Source organism: Notothenia coriiceps, unplaced genomic scaffold (genome assembly GCF_000735185.1).
Source record: "Notothenia coriiceps isolate Sejong01 unplaced genomic scaffold, NC01 NC01_scaffold00000493, whole genome shotgun sequence".
Lineage (NCBI taxonomy): Eukaryota > Metazoa > Chordata > Actinopteri > Perciformes > Nototheniidae > Notothenia > Notothenia coriiceps.
In genome coordinates this window covers 323,494-343,413 of record NW_011333194.1, presented here as the reverse complement: position 1 = coordinate 343,413, position 19,920 = coordinate 323,494, and the positions used below count along the sequence as shown (strand labels likewise).

Here is a 19,920-nt window from a genome sequence, read left to right as displayed (position 1 = left end):
CATAACAGGCTGAGAGCCGCTGTAATACCATTGTGGAGCAAGTGGCACAGCGCCGCTTCCACGTAAGTGACCGAGTGGTGTGTGTGTGTGTGTGTGTGTGTGTGTGTGTGTGTGTGTGTGTGTGTGTGTGTGTGTGTGTGTGTGTGTGTGTGTGTGTGTGTGTGTGTGTGTGTGTGTGTGTGTGTGTGTGCTGTCAAGGTGCGTTACTTATATGTGACAGCTGCATATGTGCGTCATAAAGCAGATTGATGGTTCAGAGTGTGTGTTTATGTGCGTGTCACAGCGAGATTGCACTTACATATTGTGACTTTGACAATTAAATATGTATTTGCCTGCAATTCTGCGCTAAGTGTGAGCGTTATACCGTCTGCACCTGCATTACGCTGACAGCTGGGAACCTCGCATCTCAGGGAAATACGATTTTCTCCGTTCATGCTTTTAAGAAAGCAGGGGGTTGACGCTATGACCCAGGTTGGACCGGGTTATAGTATGTCATCCGATGAAAGGATGACAGCTAAGTAATGGTGTGAAGGTTCACTGAAGATACATTCAGGGTGCATTGAGATCATGGATGTATAAAGAGAACTGGATACAGTGATGGAGCAAACATACACATTTGAGATCTTAGGGGCCTACGTCTTCATCACAAGCTGTACTGTAATCTTACCCACAGTTACAAAAAGTACCCAAATCATCCGGGGTCTTTGGCCCATGAAGGTGTGGCTTGAATTGTCCTAAAGCCCCGCCTCCAATCTGCCATTCAGTTGAATGAGTGAAAGGAACTCTGGATTTAGTGGATTTTACTCTTTTAAACCCTAGTGATTTTAATAAGTGCTATTCTAATGTTCATATGGATATAAACATACATGGATACGATATGGATGGATATGGATAGACCTCGAAAAAAGATATATATGCAGATTTACAGATGTCTCTTTTACAATGTAGGTCAGTGGGAAATCATATTTTTGCGCCCAATGACGTCACAGACTGACATGGTAGTCCAATCATTTGGTCACTACAAAAATGTGCCCGCCCAACTTCCTGAAGGTTTGATAAAGATCAATAAACTGAGACTATACTCAGAGGGAACCTAAGCCCCATATGATATTTTCCTAGCAGTTCCTAAAAGATGTGTCTTGGTCCACATTGCCCATTTGCTGACTCCATGAAGTCCTGCTCAGTAAATGTTCCTCCATTTCTGTATTTTAAACATTAGTAATGTGTATGTGTCATTAGTGTTTTGTAGTACTCATATCACATAAGACTGAATATTGCCTTGAGATGCTATTTTCCAACCGTCAGTGTTTTTTTCCGGGTGCTTTACAGATATCTGACGCGGTACTGTCAGCAGCAAGGAGATCCCCGGGGACTGTCAATACACAATTACCTTGTATTTTTATGTGCATAAAATGCACCAGAAAAAACAAGAATATTACACAAATACGGCCTCAGGGAGGAGAAACGTACGCTCAATGGCTCACACGCTAAGACTATAAGCAGCGTTTGTTTTTTATTAACCAGCCCACGAGTTTGAAATAATGTATGATTTATGTGACAGAAATGTATACACACACGCTTAACACAGATATAAAATTCAAATGTCAGATATTTGCATATATATCTTGTAATCTTTTATAAACAGTACAGTCAGAAAAGTGGTAAAGCTGCAGTCATCCCCCGCCCCGTGTGTTGTGATTGGTCAACAACTTAGAGATGTCCCGCCCCTTTAGCCTATCGTGTACAATGTGTTGGAGTGCTAGCCAATAGAAGCGCCAATGTTACATAGTGATGTTGCAGAGTAATAAAAGCAGTGAAATGGAGACCATTGACATCCACCAAAACATATATAACACAATATAGTTAACGGAAAAACCCCAAAACCCTAAATGGGCCCCTTTAACATTTTAAACTGAGATATATTATACACACACATTCTTACACACAACATCCTAAACTCAAACTCATAGCAGATGATTGACAAAGTTGCAGTCGTGCTTATTAGGTAACATTTACTTTGATGGACTTTCTGAACGATTTTTCCCAACATGGCTCCATGATGAGAAGCATTCTGTTTTACTTCCCCTCCTGCAGAGTCTCAAACTTTTTCTCCAGGCTGAGCAGAGAGGAGCAGAACAACTGTCACCTTAATGGATGTCAGCTCGCAGCTATTGTAGTAACTCTGTTATCCACGGAGGTACAGGGAGGGATTTAAGCTACGCATAAATAATTGATGAGTACTGATAGCAGAAAATTTTAAAAAAAATACACGTCTGGTAGTTTGAGAGCCCACAAAGGATACGGCTGCACACAGCTATAAAATGTTCTACTTAAAGATCACTTGGTATAAATGTTGAACTGGGCATGTTTAATTCAAATTGGCGTTGAATATTGATTTAAGGAGATGGGAAACTCAGGGCACAAACACACTTTGTAAAGGAGACGTGAGCATCTGTAATGTTTGCACACGCTGAAGAAGATTTGAGGAGGAGCATGTTTTAAAATTCATCTAACACACACACAAAGTAAAGTATACTTATCTTATATCTCAGAGAAGCTCAGAATTGATCACAGTGCTGAATATTTTTAATTTAAATGGGTTTCCTGCATCTTACATCACTACATGCTACACTGTGTGGACAGTATGACGGATGGTTTNCTCATCGGACATTTATGAGAGAAAATCTCTAATGTCCAAGTGCAAGTGAAGCTCGCGCCAGGGGGGGGGAGGGGTTACAAGGCTCGCGTCTTGTGCTGCATTCACTTGCACTTGGACATTAGAGATTTTCTCTCATAAATGTCCGATGAGCCACAACTTTTCTTTCAAAACAAAGCTGCCAAATGGGGTGGCAGCTGGGGTGGCAAGGCATTTTTCTGAGGTGGCAGCTGCCACCCCGTGCCACCCCGTAGAACCGCCACTGCACCTTACCATAGACTGTACTTTTATAGATGATGCTACACAATGTAGGCCTATGTGTTTTTCCATGACAGATTAAGATACATATGTATTGCTATGACACAATGGCAATTCGTTTGAATGATTAGTTTCAGTCACTAAATCATTGCAAATGTTCACACTCTTATTTTAGTGTTTACGGCTAGACCATGGCCTTAACATCTATCATATTAATGTAGTGGTCATCAAGATGTTTTGCTACTGCAAGCATGGTTGACCCAATCCAATTTCGGCTGCCATCTATTACCAGCAATGTCAATATACGAGAGACAAACACTGGAACCAATTGACTCATGCCTCTAACTTGTGCAAGAAAACAGGTCCACCCCCACACTGTTCAAGGTGTTTGGTGATATTTACATCGTTAATAAGATTTCTGTTGTCATTTAAAGCTCTATTTGGCAGCTTTGCTTCATAAATCAATGTAGCTGGTCATTTTTTTCATATTTCTTTTTGCATGCTTGTGTCCTTTCTCTGTGATTTGTTGTGCTAATCGTCTAATGCAGGTCAGACTTTTTATGCAAGTTTTTATAGGTTATAAAGCTAAACCTGTCACTAAGGCTATAAAAGAAGAATGAAGAGTCATATTTGGGAACTGCCATAACTCATACATCCTTTACTGATGAGGTTTTATCTGTTAACATTATACAGTAAGAAAGAAGTGACCTGTTGTTATGTTGTGCATAACACCTTTACGTGCACAGAATTTAAACCATCTCGATATGGAGCATTTGGTTTTAATGGCAATTTTCAGCTTAAGTAGTTTAAACCTGATTTGTGTATATTGTTTGTGAATAATTATTAACAAGATATATTTAGCTATTTTGGTATTGTCTGCTTTAAGGTTGTAAAAACTAAGGTCGTTTTCAAAGTTTGTTTCATATTCTCCCCCTTTAGAGCAGTAGACTCTCCACCGAGCACTACCCTCCAAACGGCTCCATCTGAAGGGTATGTAGTATATGGGCTGCATTTTAATGAAAAAATAATTTATGCAAACTATGAGAAGCATCCACAGTCCACTTGTTTCTAGCATTAATGCATTATTATTCTCAATTATTCTAAAAATGTAAACTTTAAATAATGTGTATATATTACATGATCATTATTAATATTCTGCTTTATGTTTTTAGCGATTCAGCAAATCATGCAAATGGTGAAGTTATTCCCCCAAAAGATGCTCAGCCTGAGGGGTCAACAGTGGGGCCCACAGACGATGCAAAGTCAGTATTTTAGAGCATCTCTCTACTGATTGTAACTGCTTCTGATTTTAAGGATTTTTTTTCATGAATTTTCTGAAAAATAATGAAGACCCTTTATTACAGGACCCAAGCACCCACTGAAGAACTGAATGTTGAGGCACAAGTAGAAACATCAGTTGCCAACACAAATGCAGAAAACAAGCAAGAAAATGCTGCAGAGAACAAGGCAAATGTAGAACCAATTGATGTTGTTGCGGAGCTTCATTTTGCAGAACGTATCCAAAATGATGAAGCCCTAACAGTTTTTTCAACACAGGAAATTCCAGAGGCAGTGTCTGATGTGAAGACAGCTGAGCAATCATTTGCCAATGCAACTGCAGAAATCAAGGAAGATCAAGCTGATGCAACAGTTGAGCAGCCAAAAATAGAACTCGATGAGCCCAGGGTGGCTACAGTTGCTCCTTCGGAAGATCCTGCTGCAGAAACCTCTGCTGCGGCAAGAACAGAGGAGAGCAAAGGCATCACTAAAGTCCCTGAGGCCCCTGTGGTCGAACTGAAACCTGAAGAGCAACCTTCAATCAAAACAGAGTCGGCAAATGTGACACATTTGGAGGAGGGAGGAGCAAAATCAACTGCTCAAACTGCAGAGGAAAGTTGTGAGGAAGGTCTTCCAGAACAGGCAGCAGAAGTTGTTGAAGCTGTGGCTGAGGTTGTGGAAAATGAAGCGTTAGCTGAGGCTGCTGTGAAGTCACCAACAGATGGGCCTGCTGTTACAGATGCAGCAGGAGAAGAGTCTCCTATCCAAGTCCGTGTTGAAACAGTCCCTGACTTAGTGTCCGCTCAACCTGCTGCTGAAATGGCTACAGAGGGAAGTTGTGACAAAGGTTCCCAGGAACCGGCTGCAGTAGAAGTTGTTGAAACTGTAACTGAAGTGTCACCATCTGACACGAGTGACGTTGTTAATGCAACACCAGGAGAAGTGGCTGCTGTCCAAGATATTGTTGAGGCTGTAGCTGAGGTTGCTGTGGAGTCATCTCCTGAGACACCTGGTGTGACATTAGCCGCAGAAACAGAGGCTCCTCTCCAAGTCAGAGTTGAACAAGTTCCTGACGTAGTGGCAGATACTGTTTCTGAATCTCCTACGAAAGCTGAAACTGCAGTCAAGTCTGTAGAGTGCGAGGTCAAGTCTGCACCCTCAGCAGAGACTGTTTTGGAGACCAAAGCCGAACAGGTAGCTGAAGTCCAGACTGTTGATAACACTGTTGTCGAGCAAATAGTTGAACCGACACCTGAGAAAGCAGCAGATCTTGTGACGGAGTTGAACATCGAGGATGCTCTTCTTGAACCTGTACCAGCTTTAGAAGACGTTCAGGATAAGTCTTCTGACAGTCCCGTTGAACAGTCAAAGGCATTGGACGTGGAGCACCCCAAAACTGAAGCTGCACCCGAGCCTCAAGATGATCCTAAACCTGCCGACCAGAACCAAAACTCCTATAAGGCCAACAAGTGAGTTAGCTCTGAAAGCTCAAGAGCCACTGTTAAATTCATTTTTGCTGATGCTTTTTTAAAATCTTTGACATATTTCAAAATTCCACAGCGTTAATGTAATAACTTATTAAAACCTCTATTATAGACCGTAAGTTTATACACAAAGGTTAACATTGGTAATAATCTTATTTTAACTTTTGTCCTTACTGCAGGAATATCAATGTCTGTTCGTACTGTGACAAATGCATTGATGGAAATGTGAAGTTCTTCCTCAATGAACCTGAGATGACCTTCCACCCCGACTGTCTAAAGGTTTGTTATGTTAGTTCGGCAACATATATGTATCATATTATATTTCCTCATTGCATAATGCTAATATTGAGTATGTTTTTGCAGTGTGGCGTGTGTGCTATGGCCCTGGGAGATTTGCTGACCGCCGTTTTCTTGCAAGGCCAAGTGATCCATTGTGGTGGCTGCTTTCATAAAACTCTCGTGATCTGAAGCCTAACTTGGACAAGGTGTCGCTGGAGAAGACTCAAAGTGATTGATATCCTGTATTGTTTTTGAACCAATTTACCTTCTGAAAGTTTATTTAAGACATAGTTTATTGAATGTAAGAGTTCTGTAATGATTTTTGGCAGCATTTTACTTTTAGTAGAAATAACCAAAGATGCTGGCCTAAAATACAATCAACATAACATATTTGTATTGCGACAAACTGTATAATGATTGAATAAAATCACATTTAACTGTCCCAATTGTAAATGGTTTATTCAGCCTTAATTAAAAACACACAACACAACCTTCTCACTAAGTAGCAGGGCTACACATTAAACACAAGTCACCTGGAGGCACGTTATTGAAGCATCAAAACCCCAGTAACATAAAAACAGCGTTTTCAAGCAGAAACCCCAAAACATCCATAAGAATACACCTCCTTGTTCCCCTCCTAAGCAGTGGCATTTAAACTAAGCAGAAATGCATTGAGTGAATGCAAAGTACATGTATTCTAACTGAAAGCACAAAGGGAGATGGGACGATACACCTAACCCAAACATAGATCTCTGGTTCCCTTGCTTTAGTTCACATGAGGTTGCTACACAAGATGGTGATAATGAGGCAGCAGCAAAATCATATTCAGATCCAAAATATGCATCAGTAAACACTGAGCCGAGTGCATGCAGTTATGATTTGCAAGGCGAGCAGTCATTGCTCTTAATTATTCATGAAACGTCATACATCACAATCTGACAACAGCATCAGCACCAATAAAGCTTCATAAAATAAACTGAAATGCAACCTGCGAAATAAAAAATGAACAACAAAGCTGAGAGAATCATCTTAGAGGAGGATGTGAGGAGGAGGCCGGAGCTCGCTGCGGGTGAGAATTATCTTCATCTCTCTGTCTGTTGTTCAGTGATGAGAAACATTTGTATAAAGACATATTATAGCAGGTTTGGAAGGTGCTGTTTCCCAGGAGGAAGTCTGGTGTCGACTGTCCATCTCAAGGCTAGAGGAGGGGGTTCACTGGGAGGGAGGTCTTGACCTTAGCGGACCCCTTTCCTGCCCAGGAACCGCAAAACTGCGTAGTTGTAGGTGGTGGCCGCCAGATACACAAACTGCAAAGGAAAATATTGAAACATAAGATGAAAAAACAGCATGGGCAAGGATACATCTCGCACTACAAAAGTTTGAAATCATCTTTTTAAAGTGTTAATTCACCCAAATCCACACCAAATAAATCCTACCTCCCTCAAATGGTACAGCCAAGCAGGAAGTTTTGTTTTGTTAATGAGTTTTCCAAGATTTGAGAAATCAATTTCTGGGATTTTAGCTGCCAGCCTACTACACACAGGTGGATTTTTGTAATCACTGAAAATAAACTTTGATGTGTGTTTGTTTCTCAGGATAATCCACATACTTTGCTTTGAACAGTTTTGGTACTATTGGAACAATTTTCTTTGGCAGAAAGGATTTCCAACGAGAGAGATAATAGTGAGGCCTTAAAAGAGGTTTTTCTCCTGAAAGTCATTTTTCAATGGTTTGAGTATCACAGAATAAAAAAAAAATACCATTGTTTTGGGGCGTCAGTCATCCTCAAACATCTCAAAACCTGACCAAACTAATCCAAAGCCTTCTTCATGGCTATATAAAGCTCATTATGTATTTCTGGTATTTGAGTGAGTGACCCTTCATTTACGAGTACAAAGGTAATATTTATAAGGGCACCTTAAATCAAGTTCATATTCATGACCTTTATTTGTCCCCAAGGAACAACAACACAGGACAATACAAATCAACAAAGAAAGAAAGAAAGACAATTATGAAAGCAATTGCTCACCAGGGCTAAGAGAGTGACACCTGCACCAGCAAATGTTGCTATGTACAAGTCATAGGTGACGTGATACTGTAAGACATAAACACAGGTTAGTTAGTTTATATATTGAGTATCCAATAGACCACTGAGAACTGAGTGAAAGGGAATTTCATATTCAGCTACTCACTTCGCTGGTTTTACAAATAGATGCCAAGGTCATCCCACAAGCCTTGCCTGGCATTGCATTCCAAGGAAGCAGACCTTAAACGGAGACATGACGTAAGTATCTCTTACCGTTTCTGAATCATGATGAGTAATGACGCACTAAGGTTCCCGCTTGCATACAGCCTCAGTGTGAAGGAATTAAGATAAAGATGCAGCTATCTGCATTATTTCATAACTAATTAGAGAAGCAGCTTTGCATCCACTCCAAATGATTTATTCATTGCTTTTATAGGATACATTAGCATTCTCATCAGGTAGAGGGTCAGCATTTATAAGGACAACGCACCATACTGCCTGGCGTCAATGCAAATCCAGCCGTGCTGATTAATGCTGGGGGTGGTTTCAGCCAGGAGGTTGATGTTGTGGCAGGTCTGCTCCATGTTGAACAAGAAGAAGACCGGTATAGCAGTGAAGGCAAACACTGCCAGCCAGATGAAAGCCAAGATGTATGTCACTATGATGAACTGTCGAAATAAAAAGCAGGTCACAGATTATTTCAAAATCGAGGTGAATCAGATGATTTAAAGAAAACACTTCAGTGAGCTTAAAGAGCTTAAACCAACCAGCATTCAGCATTAAACAGTGAACTGACGTCATGTTTGCCCTCCCACTGCTCACCGTTAAACTGATGCAGCGGCCACAGTGGGTGCTCCTGAATTCACCGAAGGTCTGCTTGACAGCGCTCGTGGTGTAGAATCCCTCGGCCAGCAGCAGGATGCCATAGAGGAAGAAAAATGATGCCAGGCCATAGATCACGTATTGGAAGTATTTGATGCTAGACACAGGAAGGAAAGTCAGGTTAGACATATTAAACAACTCATGAGAGGTCAAAAGTTGCATTAAAGTGTCACTCACAAGGAGGCCATGATCGTAAAGTCTTGAGTGTTGCGGGCGAAGTAAGTCTCGACAAGGACTTCGGTGTTGGACAGCGCTTCATGCCCACAGCCACAAAATAACGCCATGCCGGCATATAACAGCAGGGTGGCCACCAGGGATGGGTAGGGCACTGCCCAAAAGCACCGGATACAGCAATCATAGCAACCTGAGGGGGCATAATACATCAGCACACAGGCGGCACACACCGCACAAATAATCACACAACACATCTACGACACGACGGGGAACTCTTTCACCCGGTGGGGGAGCTACGAAAAGGCCTTGCTTGGTCTGCAAATCCATGAGCACACACCACTCCTCCGCCAACAGGCATGAAAGCAACAGAAAAATAAAAAAATTTGAGTTCAAGCAGCGTTCCCAATAAAAGCGTCCAAACAAAATCAGCCAGCACTGACTTCACAGTAATCTCATGCACTTCCTCCAGTGTAAGCTGTGCTGTTGAAGCAGGTAGCAAACATCCCCAGTGTTAATAAATGCATTGACAGAAATGGGAAGAGGAAAGCACCTAAGGCTTTGCAAAGCCAAGGCTGCCTGACCGGAAACATTTGCTGCTTCTGATCCTGTACTCCACAACAAGCGAGAACCCAATGCCAACCACTGATGAACAGTGCTGTCTGCAAGCTGCTGCTACAGTAAAACAGGTCTCTGCGCTGACTTCATCTGTATGCGAAAAGCTCCTCTGCTGGTACCAACACCTCACAGCTCTGCCCTATTCTCACTCTGGTCCTGCCCTCTTTCTCTTTTGGCGATTACAGGCGTCACGAGGCGAGAGAGAGATGGTGGTCCGAAGAAAAAGCGTCTCTTTGTGACTCCAGATAAAATATCCATTGTCTTTGCCATGTTCAGGGAGGAACAAAGGGCAGCGATGTCAAACAAACAAAGGCCATAGTGCCACAATACACACACACACACACACACACACACACACACACACACACACACACACGCACGCACGCACGCACGCACTCACGCATGCACGCACGCACGCACACACACACACACACACACACACACGTACCGTAGTATATGGTGGCAGGGGGTCACCAGGACAATCTCATCACCAGTGGTAATTCTCTACTCAGGCCACCCTGCCCCCACAGCTGTCTGCGACTGGTACCATGCCACTGAGTGTCAATGCCGGTGGGGTGTGGGTTCAAGTGTTCAAAGGGTGGGTGGAGGCATAATGAATGTGAGGGGCAATTTGAATATCATCACAACAACAACAAAAAACCCACTCAAAACTAGAGTTGTTTCGATACATATTTAGAAATGCTTAGATGGCTAAATCATCACAATGCGATTAAACATTCTGGTGATTTATGACACCTTCAAAATTGACTTGGATTTAGGGGAAATTGTTGGGTCAAAAACAACTATATAACACACATGTAAGCTTTATCCTGACAAAGGTTAGGGTTAGGGGTTCAGCCAGCTTACCTGATGCCAATTTCACAACATATTGGATTTAAGTCTGAGGAAACGCAGGCTGGAAGTTCAACAAACTGCTTCAAAAGTATAAATAGTAACAGCAGGAAGATAGCTAGAGTCCCAAAAATAATAGCGCCTGCAGACACCCACGCTTCAGCTGTGCCCTGCTGCAACAGTGCTTACAGTGATAAAGTAATCAGGCCACCATAGCCTCGATTTGAAATACATTAAAGCTTTTACAGTAGATTCAAGATTCAAGGCTTTATTTTCATGTGCACATTGCACAGTGTAGATATGGCAATGAAAAACTTAAGTCAACTTAAGTCACAGTCAAATTATCAATCATGACTCAAAAGCTGTTAAATATGTGTGAAAGTCAGGAAAAAGACGATTGGCAAAGGTTGTTTGGGTCCATATCTCTCTTGGACATTTGCTAATTTATACCCGTGACACTCGTGGGAGTATTCGACCTCTTTGACATGAGTGACCCGATACGGCCTTGGCATGATGAGAGTCAATGCCCGTCTCTGTCAGACACTGATACTTGTTGTAAAAAGGTTAGACAAGGAAACGGGGAGTCCTTTCTTTATTAAGAAGCAATTCATCCTGGCTGAGCCCTTGTGCTCCTTCTGAAACCATCATTGTTTGTTAAAGTACATCATATATTAGGAATAATGGCACAGGGTGTATAATCAATACATCTATAATCCATCTGTAGATATAAAAATGCTTTTGATGAATGAAAACTCTGAATTAATTTGCAGCACTTTATGCCCCCAGTGCACAAGGGCAACATGATGTCTAAGGAGAGAAAGGATATATTAAAGGCAACATTAGTCAGTTATTGAAATCCACATTTTGAAATCACATTAATAATAGATGATAAGAGTTATTAAAGATACGGCGCACTCACCCATGTCCAGAGAGAAGTGTGGGGGTTATTGAAGTTTTGCTGGGTGGCTTTGTGACTGTGATATGAGGATATGAGAAGTTATTCCCCGCCACTCCTATATGAATCTGACTCACGCTTTTGTCTCATCAACAATAGATAGACCACATCTCCCCGAGACACATCTTAAAGTCACAAAGTCCCATTTCAGCTGCCAGTCATTATTTATGGTGCCATGGGTTCAGAACTGGGGATAGAGAATTAGTTATTTGTTTCAATATGATTTTTTTATTTCTAGGCATTTGAGAATATTTAATGTATTTGACAAAAATATGGGTAAATAGATTAGAATGGGAGTTTTTGCATGCTCACTTTAAACAGTATAATAGCCAAAAAGATTAAATCAGTGTCAATAGTTTCAAATGATTTATTTAACTTTTCATTTAATTTCTCTAACTTAATGTGCACAATGCAAATGAAATAACATTTGTCTATCCAGACAGCCTTTTTACATGTTTTCCACATCAAAGTTTAATTATTTCATACATAATACCCTTTTAATGCCTGCATGCATGTGTTGCCTGTCTGCACACACATGCATGATGTCAGCAGGAAACAAGAAACATGTCTGAGGGCCCTGGTCAGAAACACACAGAGATAATATGCACAGACAAAAGAAGGGAAATCAATCGGAGTGCCAGTGACTGACATGGATGAGGTCGACTAACAAGGGTGACATTGAGGGTCGGGTCCAGCTGCTGCACTCCCTCCCTAATGTTTGACCCAGTTGATGTCAAAGCTGGGTTCGGTACAAAGGAGCCAGTGTGGAGCGGGAGAAAACACCATGCTATCTTTTTTTCTTTTTTTTGGAGAAGCCCCTCCAAACCATTTTCAAAATGGACATAACTGAATGTTATAAAAATACACTTAATTACTTTTTTCATTCCGTTATGTTCCATTTAAAATATATTAATATGTGTAAGATACCACACTTTCTGAGGTGCCATCAATTGCTAAGGGAGCTACAGACACACTCCCATTCTACCAATTAGGCCAGATAATCCACAGAAAATCCTCTGGTACCCTCACAAATCAGCACATTTGAGAGACTAATCGGTTGTTGAACATACATTCACTCCTTTTAAGATGATGTGTTCACAAAGTAATATCCCCAAGGATTAGTAAAATGCTTGGTGTGAGTTTACAGTCTGTGGTCTTGTGTCTTTTGAAAACCCAGAGCAATAACACATCAAGTAATTAGCATGTAAGGATGAATGAAATCAGAAAGTGAGGGAGAGGAGAGAGGAGTGTTGCCTTTGAAATGTCAGTGAAAACCATGCCAGGGAAAGAGAGAGAAAAAGAGATGAGGAGCATTAATTTACCTCTGAGCTGAGTAGAACGGTTGTCAGCTTTGCTTTCGAGATGTGAATAAACCCTAATGTTGACAATCAAAGGACGGGATTTGGTAGAAAAACACGTTTTAAAGGCTTGCTGGTTTGGGTGGAATGACGAGAGTATTCATGCATTTATGAATAAACTATATTCCACAAAGCTGATGCAGATGGTGGTCAGGGATGTGCGCAGCTCAGATGATGAATTATTGGGTAACCCTTAATATGATTGGCTGACAGTTAATGCATGAAATGATTTTGAACCACCGCATTACTCTCAGAGCTTTAATTTAAGTTGCAAATGCTATAAGGGATGAATATATCAACGTATGTTTGCATAATAATGTAGGAAATTGTTTGATATTCAGCACCCTGGACAGCAGCGAATGTTATATATTATATATATATATATCCAGTGTGCATGCATGCAGTATGTATATATGATATGGCACACCTTTTTATAATTGTGAGCTCTGATTAATTCGCTAATATTTACACACTGGAGGTGGTAATATGTATGTGTTTGTACAGGGGGAGGGGGGCCTGTTAAAAATATATGCACCACCTTCCCCGTTATGGTAATGTGCGTTATCTTGTGACAAAGCGAACAAACAGGCATCAAACAAACAAACAAGCACTTGGAGGACAAAACACGTCAGGCTCAGTCAGAAGTGATTTCAGTGGCGGTGACCTCCCGTGGTGAGTGCCTAAATTATTTGTTTTACTGCATGATGAATCAAATGGAGGACTGAGCGCATCTCCAACTGGGTGTTTATTTGCTTACGTGTTTGATTGTCTTTCATGATAATCTCAGACTCTGCTGGCTGCGTGTTTGAAGCCTGGGGAAACTGCAACCAGGCGCAATGTTCCAACATTTTTAAAGATTGACTTTAAAACGGCTGGAGGAGCAGAGCAACAACAGATAGAGGCACGAGTAGAGCATTAAGGAAAGATGGAATAGGAGGACTGTGGGGTTGATAGAGGTAGATAAACATTGGATTGTAAGTGTTGGGTAAGTTAACTCATTGAGGTTTGGATTGTCCATTAATTCTGATTGCCTTAAAGTGGACCTATTATGCTATATTGGAAAAATATATTGTAGGGCCATACCTATACAAAACATGTCTGTGAAGTTTTTTGCTTAAAATACCGAACAGTTCACCCATTGTAGCCATGCCTCATACTGCTCATACCCAAAGTTGCCAACTCCATAGTAAGGAAAATAGCTATTGGCTGTCCGAAAAGTCGCCAGAAGTCCCTAAATGACGTCATTGCCTAATTTGAATATCATGTAATGGCGGTAAAAAAACGTTCCACCCATGGATTTATAATAAGAACTGGATACAGCGTGGGAGGCGGGGCCTCATTCATTCCTATGAGAGTTAGTCAATGGCGCATGATGATAAAATGGCCCAACTTTTGAGAGAGCGAAACTTCACAGATTACCCGGCATGCCTGAGAAGTACCCGTATGTGCGGTCATAGCGCATGCCGAACTTTAACCAAAGTGCTCGTTCACACATCAAGCACGTTAATTTACGTACACGTAACAGCACCACACGTCCATGACAGCATGGTAATGATTTGTTATTATGATGGATTTGATATTAACGAGGCGGCAGTTAGCGGCTAGCTAGTAATTATGCTAATGTAGACATCAATCGTTATGTACTTATATTACGCTGTAACAGGATCTAGTGATATCCAAGCAACAGAGCTTAATTTAGCATGAGAGAATGATTGCACTGTATATATATATATATATATATATATACAGTGCAATATGCTTCTTAGTGCAATAAGAAGCTACAGGGACGTTAATCTAACGTCGGTAATATTAACTTTATTTAATACAACGTTTACGGTACAATATTTAATCATACAGGCCATGTAGTATGATAATGAATTACAGCAAACATGTGCAATATATCCATTATTACAGCTCCGTGGGATGGCAGTAAGACGATATGGGTCCGTTCTTATTGTGCATCCATGGGTAAGGATAAACGCAACTCACATTGGTTTCTCAAACAGCATCTCTGTAAACTACGTGTATTCACTGAATTTCACTCTCTGCCTTTAACGGCTCGTTGTAGCTCCAATAGCTCCACCCTCCCTGTGAGCACAGTGTGCTCTGATTGGTTGGGACACGTAACATGAACGTGCCGGGCGGCGCGGTCCCGTGGGTTAGATGCGCGTTCATAATGCAGAGGGAAATAACTCTCAGAATAACGTTATTTGCACATTATCACAACTTGAGGAACGAATGTTTTTAATAAGGGCTATACAAGTGTTCATACTGGGTAGTTTATTTAGTTTAAAAAAAATTATCCAACGATTTACAGACCACTCTTTCCCCATGTAAGTCAATGGGAAAAAGTGTTTCCGGCTCTACTCTCTCGACGCCAGGCGCCCGAGCCGGAGCGGGAGGACAGAGTGTTGAAGAATAGTTAGGGCCGGCCTGTTAACAGATAAACAAGGATGAGCCTTGGCTCAAAACGAAGGGTTGGACGGTGAACGATGTGAAGGGCGGGGCGGGGCGGCTTGACATGCTTTCCGCTCTACGTAAAGGAATCCTTAGCTGTCTTCGTCTTGGCTTTGATTGTAAATATTTGCTTGTTACCGCCTGTGCATGTAAGCACTTACTCAAGACGGAAAACTTTGAACTAAATAGTTATTACAGTTATTTAGTCCCGCTTTTTTGCAGTGAGCGGTTTGAAGTGAACAGGGGGGCGGCCTGTTCAGTTAACTTTCTAGATGAACAGGCTATAACATTTATTGTCAGGCCTGCCACCCACCCTGCACATGAAAAAGCGCGTGACATTGTGAGAGAGTCTAAGTACCGACCACAATAATCTCTTGTGGCAACCATAGAGCGGTAAACAACCTGACAACAGAATGTCATAATTAGTGAAAAATGATAGGGCCCACAGGATGGTAATAGATGACCCGGTGAGGGGGGTACACTTGTTTCAAATTAACATTATACCTCCAGTGATAGTCTTCCTCGAGTAGTCAACTCTACGATTCGAGCGATTAGCGGAGTTCAAAACACAAGATAAAAATTGGAGACAGGAAAGACAAGAGAACAAGAAAAGAAATGAATTTTAAAATTTACAAATATATTAAAAAAATTAAAAAAATATTGAAACCTTCAGATATTTATACTTGTATATATATCTCTATATCTAAACAGAGAGAGACTTTAGTAACTAAGTCCCGTTACGCATTTGTAAATTAAAGAGGGTACGTTACCGGTTGAGACTGAAAACCGTATTAATAATAATATATATATATTTCTAGTTAATATTAGTCTTAGTCTCTGTGTCGGGTCTAATGGTTTCTAAGTCACTACCTCCTTGGAATAATCCAAAGGAGAACTTATAATGTATAATGGTTACAACCCGAAACGTTTTATAATTTTTTTGATCCTAATAGTGTGTCGTCAGGCCCAAACAAAAAAAAATATCTATATATATATATATTCAAGAAGTGACATTTTTTTACGATGTCTAATACCGAAATTTTATCCCCTTCTCCCCGTAGTTGTTTCCTTGTATTTATACTTACTCGTGAATGAGGGCATACCGAGGACGCGTGGTTTACGTTTTCTAGAATCTCTATATTGCTGACAGTCTGGTTAATGTATCTCCACTTTGAGATTTGCATAATCTGGATCACACTCGACCTATTCACGACGTCGGCGAAACACCGTTCTAAGGTTAGTCAAATTGACGAGATTTTAGAAAATTTAACGGTGAACGATAATACACTATATATGACACCGTCTACAGAATATCTGAGAGCCTAGAGAGGTCCGATACCTAAAGGTACGTAGTTTCACGACCTTGGTATAGACTCTTTACATGTATGATAGTACGCGAGACAGAGCCTCTTTACTAGACGTACATCTATGGAATTTTACACAGAGAATTATACCTAATAGAATACGAAACTATTTTTACTAATCGAAAAATTTAGTATACCATTGTGAACTTATAGGATATTAGACTCTTTTCTATTGGCCACAGACAGGTTTAGTGTGAAAGCTAGTAGAGAACGCCGGTTGTACGGACAGTATGGTAAGTTGTTTGACGAGGATGTCGATCTACTATAGTACGATTAGTGAAAAAACTTATAAGATATAGATACATCAAACACACTCCGGAGAACAGACACGAAACCTTCTCCCTTGTGTAACAACCACAACACAGAGGTTGGAAGTTTATCTCACCAGTCAGCAGATCTGAATTATTACACCAATTCACTCCTAGAGCTAACAGAACAATGTGTGCTGATGTTTAGCAACTCTAACCGAACCACAAATGTATCAGAACCAGCGTATTGTCGGTCAATAATTGCATATTGATGCGCGTTGGAGACACGAGTGCGAAATTTTAACACGTTCACACGATCCCGCTATGGCAAGTGCATGATTTATAGTTATTAAAGCATACTAGCGCCCCTTTAAGGAAGCTTACAGAGTAACCTTATACTCAAAGTCTCAAGTCTCTCCTCTCTACCGCAACTGCACGTTACAGCATGATTTACATGTTCCCCTTTGCGTCGAGAGTAACTGGAAAGCCGTTCACACCCGCGTTCGACTTCCCTCCCGCTTAATGTATGCGCTTGTGCCTGTATTCACAATAACAAGTACACTGAAAAGCGTGACTTAGCACTTATGAACATAATTCGTGCAATTATTGCAAATTACTCGCAACGTGATATCACATTATACACATCTGGAGTGAGATACTGTTACAAGTCAAAGAGCTATCAAGTTACAGATGGTGCGATTTGTATTACTACTAGCATTCAGTTTCTTGTCCCAACACTTTCTACTACTAATTTACATCTAATTTTAGCCCCATTCATCTCTCGACCCCATTATTCTTAGTCTATACTTCAAGCAGCAGTGCACCAGGCACCATGATACTTTCTTAGATACCTGAGATATAACTACAGCGATCAACACACATATTGAGTACATACACCTATTTTTGACTTAGTGACAGAGTAAATAATCATCGAAAGTGAGCGAGTTAAGCCGAATATACCTATTACCTAAACCAATGGGTGAGCGTAGTCATTCCATCCTTGAGTAAGATAACAACCAAGACTTGTCCCAGGTACTACAAAGAACTTTTTCTGCTATAGCACACTGAGTCACATCAACAAATCATTGTATAGTAACCGCGGTACCTTTCAAAAAAACAAATAGTGTATACAACCCGCTACACTGTTTCTTACGCACTTTATCAGCGTACGCCGATTTTTTTGTTCTCTTCTCGTAGTTTCATGAAATAATACATCCATAAGAGGGGTCAGTCCGACTCTCGCGCTCGACCGCCGTGGCAAAGGAGGGCGTCCGCTCCACCCAGAGAGCCGGGACACCTCAAATGCACCCCGCAAAGACAGAGGTAGAGACCTCTGCGGACGGTCTTACGGCTATCCGACCTGACCGATTGAGCGCGCGAATACGAGGCTATTAGAAATCTATAACCCCAGAGTGCGTGAGTATAAGCGCGATGAGCTTCTACGCTTAGGGGGTTGTTACAACAAAGCCCTATTCAGTGATCGTGTAGGAGAGCGAGCGAGAGAGGGAGTGAGAGAGAGCGAGGAGCGAGGTACACTGATTAGAAATGACTCGCCATAGATGACTTCACCCGTAAAATAAACATTGTTACCATCAGGGTCGTCACCCCTTTCATTAGCGCTAAATACGAACGTAAAGGCGGCTCTAACATGAAAAATCTCAGTGTGGTTTCTAGTTGTTAACGCATGAATACTGTGCAGTAATAGCGGGTATAACCTGCGTGGATTAAGGATTTGAAGATTGTCTATGTTGTATTGGCATTATAGAGCGAAGGCGGTACATATCTGAGATCCTGTGACACCACTATAAACATTATAGTAGTCCGAGAACACACCGAGAACGGAGCTTGACACACGATATATGGCACGCAATTAACTGCCAGTTACAACGGTACGTGAAAATCTGAGACTTGCCAGGAGTCGAGCGTAGTTCGAATTAACCGGGCGTTAACTGCAGTGTGTATAAACCGCCCTAAAGTTCTTAGGCTCTTTTAGGTCTTATACCAGAGTTGTAACTCTTCCGTCCCTATTACCAATAGTTTCAATGTTATAGGTTTTAGCAAGTCATTGCCAAAAGTTCCCCTGGTTATATAATGAGTCTTAACTACCCCAAACCTACTACCCCTTTGAGCCACGTCCGAGAAATTCAGATCTCTGAAACTCACGATCTCACGAAAACTAGAGTTTTGTCTCACCTGTCACGACTTTAAGACGGGGGCTTTTTACAAAATTTGCACGGTATTAAGGGTTTGGGGCATGTAGGAGTCTGTAGTAAAAAGTAACTTTTGCATCCTTTTGGAGAGGATCAACCTCCTTTTTTTCTAATTCTTTTATCTTAATTTGTTTTACGCGAGACTCCGTACTTCCTCTGTTTTTCACGGTCGATCGAGGGTTACTAAGGGTACAATTTAACCAAGGCTAGGAAAGAAGTCTTGTCTCTCTTCATGTGAAATCTCTTTGACGAGGGTAGAGGTCAAAAATGTGTCGTTTTGGGTTTTTTTTTGTATAATAAAAAAGGTAACCCCAAGGGGCTACGCGAGTGCCCAGTCCATTAAGAAAATATCCTCGGTAATCAAAAACTTGTCCACAGTTTTACCAGTCTATATGAGGAGTTACGTAGATACCCTGAGTCACGACGTCAACCCAACAGTACCACACGACCCGTCTAAACCTCGGTGTGTGTGGTGTGTGTGTGTGTGTGTGTGTGTGTGTGTGTGGTGCGTGTGGTGTGTGGTGTGTGTGTGTGTGTGTTGTGTGTGTGTGTGTGTGTGTTGTGTGTGCTGTGTGTGTGTTGTGGGGTGTGAGAGAGAGAGAGAGAAGAGAGAGAGAGTGTGTGTGTGTGTGTTTTGTGTCCTGTGTGTGTGAGACCTCACTGTAGTAGGTTAGTCTCCGTCCCTGGTGGGTACCTTTGGAAACTAGAGACCCAAATGTGGTTCGCCGTTTAGACACCCCATCCAGTTCGGGGGTCCTTCACACGCCGAGTCACACTTTTATAAACAAATACCACCGGTTGCCGCCATGATGTGAAGGCAAACC

The 19,920-nt window shown here is 41.4% G+C and overlaps 2 protein-coding genes across 3 annotated transcripts; one reads left to right on the top strand and one right to left on the bottom strand.

Annotated features, from left to right (window-relative positions):
- The first annotated feature begins 1,973 nt into the window (after positions 1-1,973).
- Positions 1,974-6,658, top strand: LOC104954759 (zinc finger protein 185). Its single transcript, XM_010781950.1, has 7 exons — positions 1,974-2,005; positions 3,854-3,904; positions 4,087-4,176; positions 4,279-4,381; positions 4,472-5,661; positions 5,856-5,955; positions 6,040-6,658. The coding sequence occupies exons 1-7, from the start codon at positions 1,974-1,976 to the stop codon at positions 6,142-6,144; spliced, it is 1,671 nt and encodes a 556-aa protein (XP_010780252.1). The 3' UTR covers positions 6,145-6,658.
- On the bottom strand, positions 6,398-11,532 carry plp1b (proteolipid protein 1b). Of its 2 annotated transcripts, none has more exons than XM_010781753.1 (7): positions 11,424-11,532; positions 9,041-9,227; positions 8,804-8,960; positions 8,472-8,649; positions 8,148-8,221; positions 7,985-8,050; positions 6,398-7,262 (listed from the first exon to the last, which is right to left on the bottom strand). In XM_010781753.1, the coding sequence occupies exons 1-7, from the start codon at positions 11,425-11,427 to the stop codon at positions 7,191-7,193; spliced, it is 738 nt and encodes a 245-aa protein (XP_010780055.1). In that variant the 5' UTR covers positions 11,428-11,532; the 3' UTR covers positions 6,398-7,190. The 2 variants fall into 2 exon arrangements, with proteins under 2 accessions (XP_010780055.1, XP_010780047.1); XM_010781745.1 differs by lacking the exon at positions 11,424-11,532 and adding an exon at positions 9,588-9,804.
- Between the last annotated feature and the right edge of the window lie 8,388 nt (positions 11,533-19,920).

Bases quoted from the DNA above. Each gene is read 5' to 3' on its own strand.
- LOC104954759 (XM_010781950.1), top strand. From the start codon at position 1,974: ATGATTGACAAAGTTGCAGTCGTGCTTATTAG. The intron at 2,006-3,853 runs GTAACATTTACT...CTCCCCCTTTAG, and splicing joins GTTGCAGTCGTGCTTATTAG to AGCAGTAGACTCTCCACCGA. The intron at 5,956-6,039 runs GTTTGTTATGTT...ATGTTTTTGCAG, and splicing joins TCCACCCCGACTGTCTAAAG to TGTGGCGTGTGTGCTATGGC.
- plp1b (XM_010781745.1), bottom strand. From the start codon at position 9,627: ATGTTTCCGGTCAGGCAGCCTTGGCTTTGCAAAGCCTTAG. The intron at 9,228-9,587 runs GTGCTTTCCTCT...ATGCCCCCTCAG, and splicing joins TTGGCTTTGCAAAGCCTTAG to GTTGCTATGATTGCTGTATC. The intron at 8,961-9,040 runs GTGAGTGACACT...TCCTGTGTCTAG, and splicing joins TTTACGATCATGGCCTCCTT to CATCAAATACTTCCAATACG.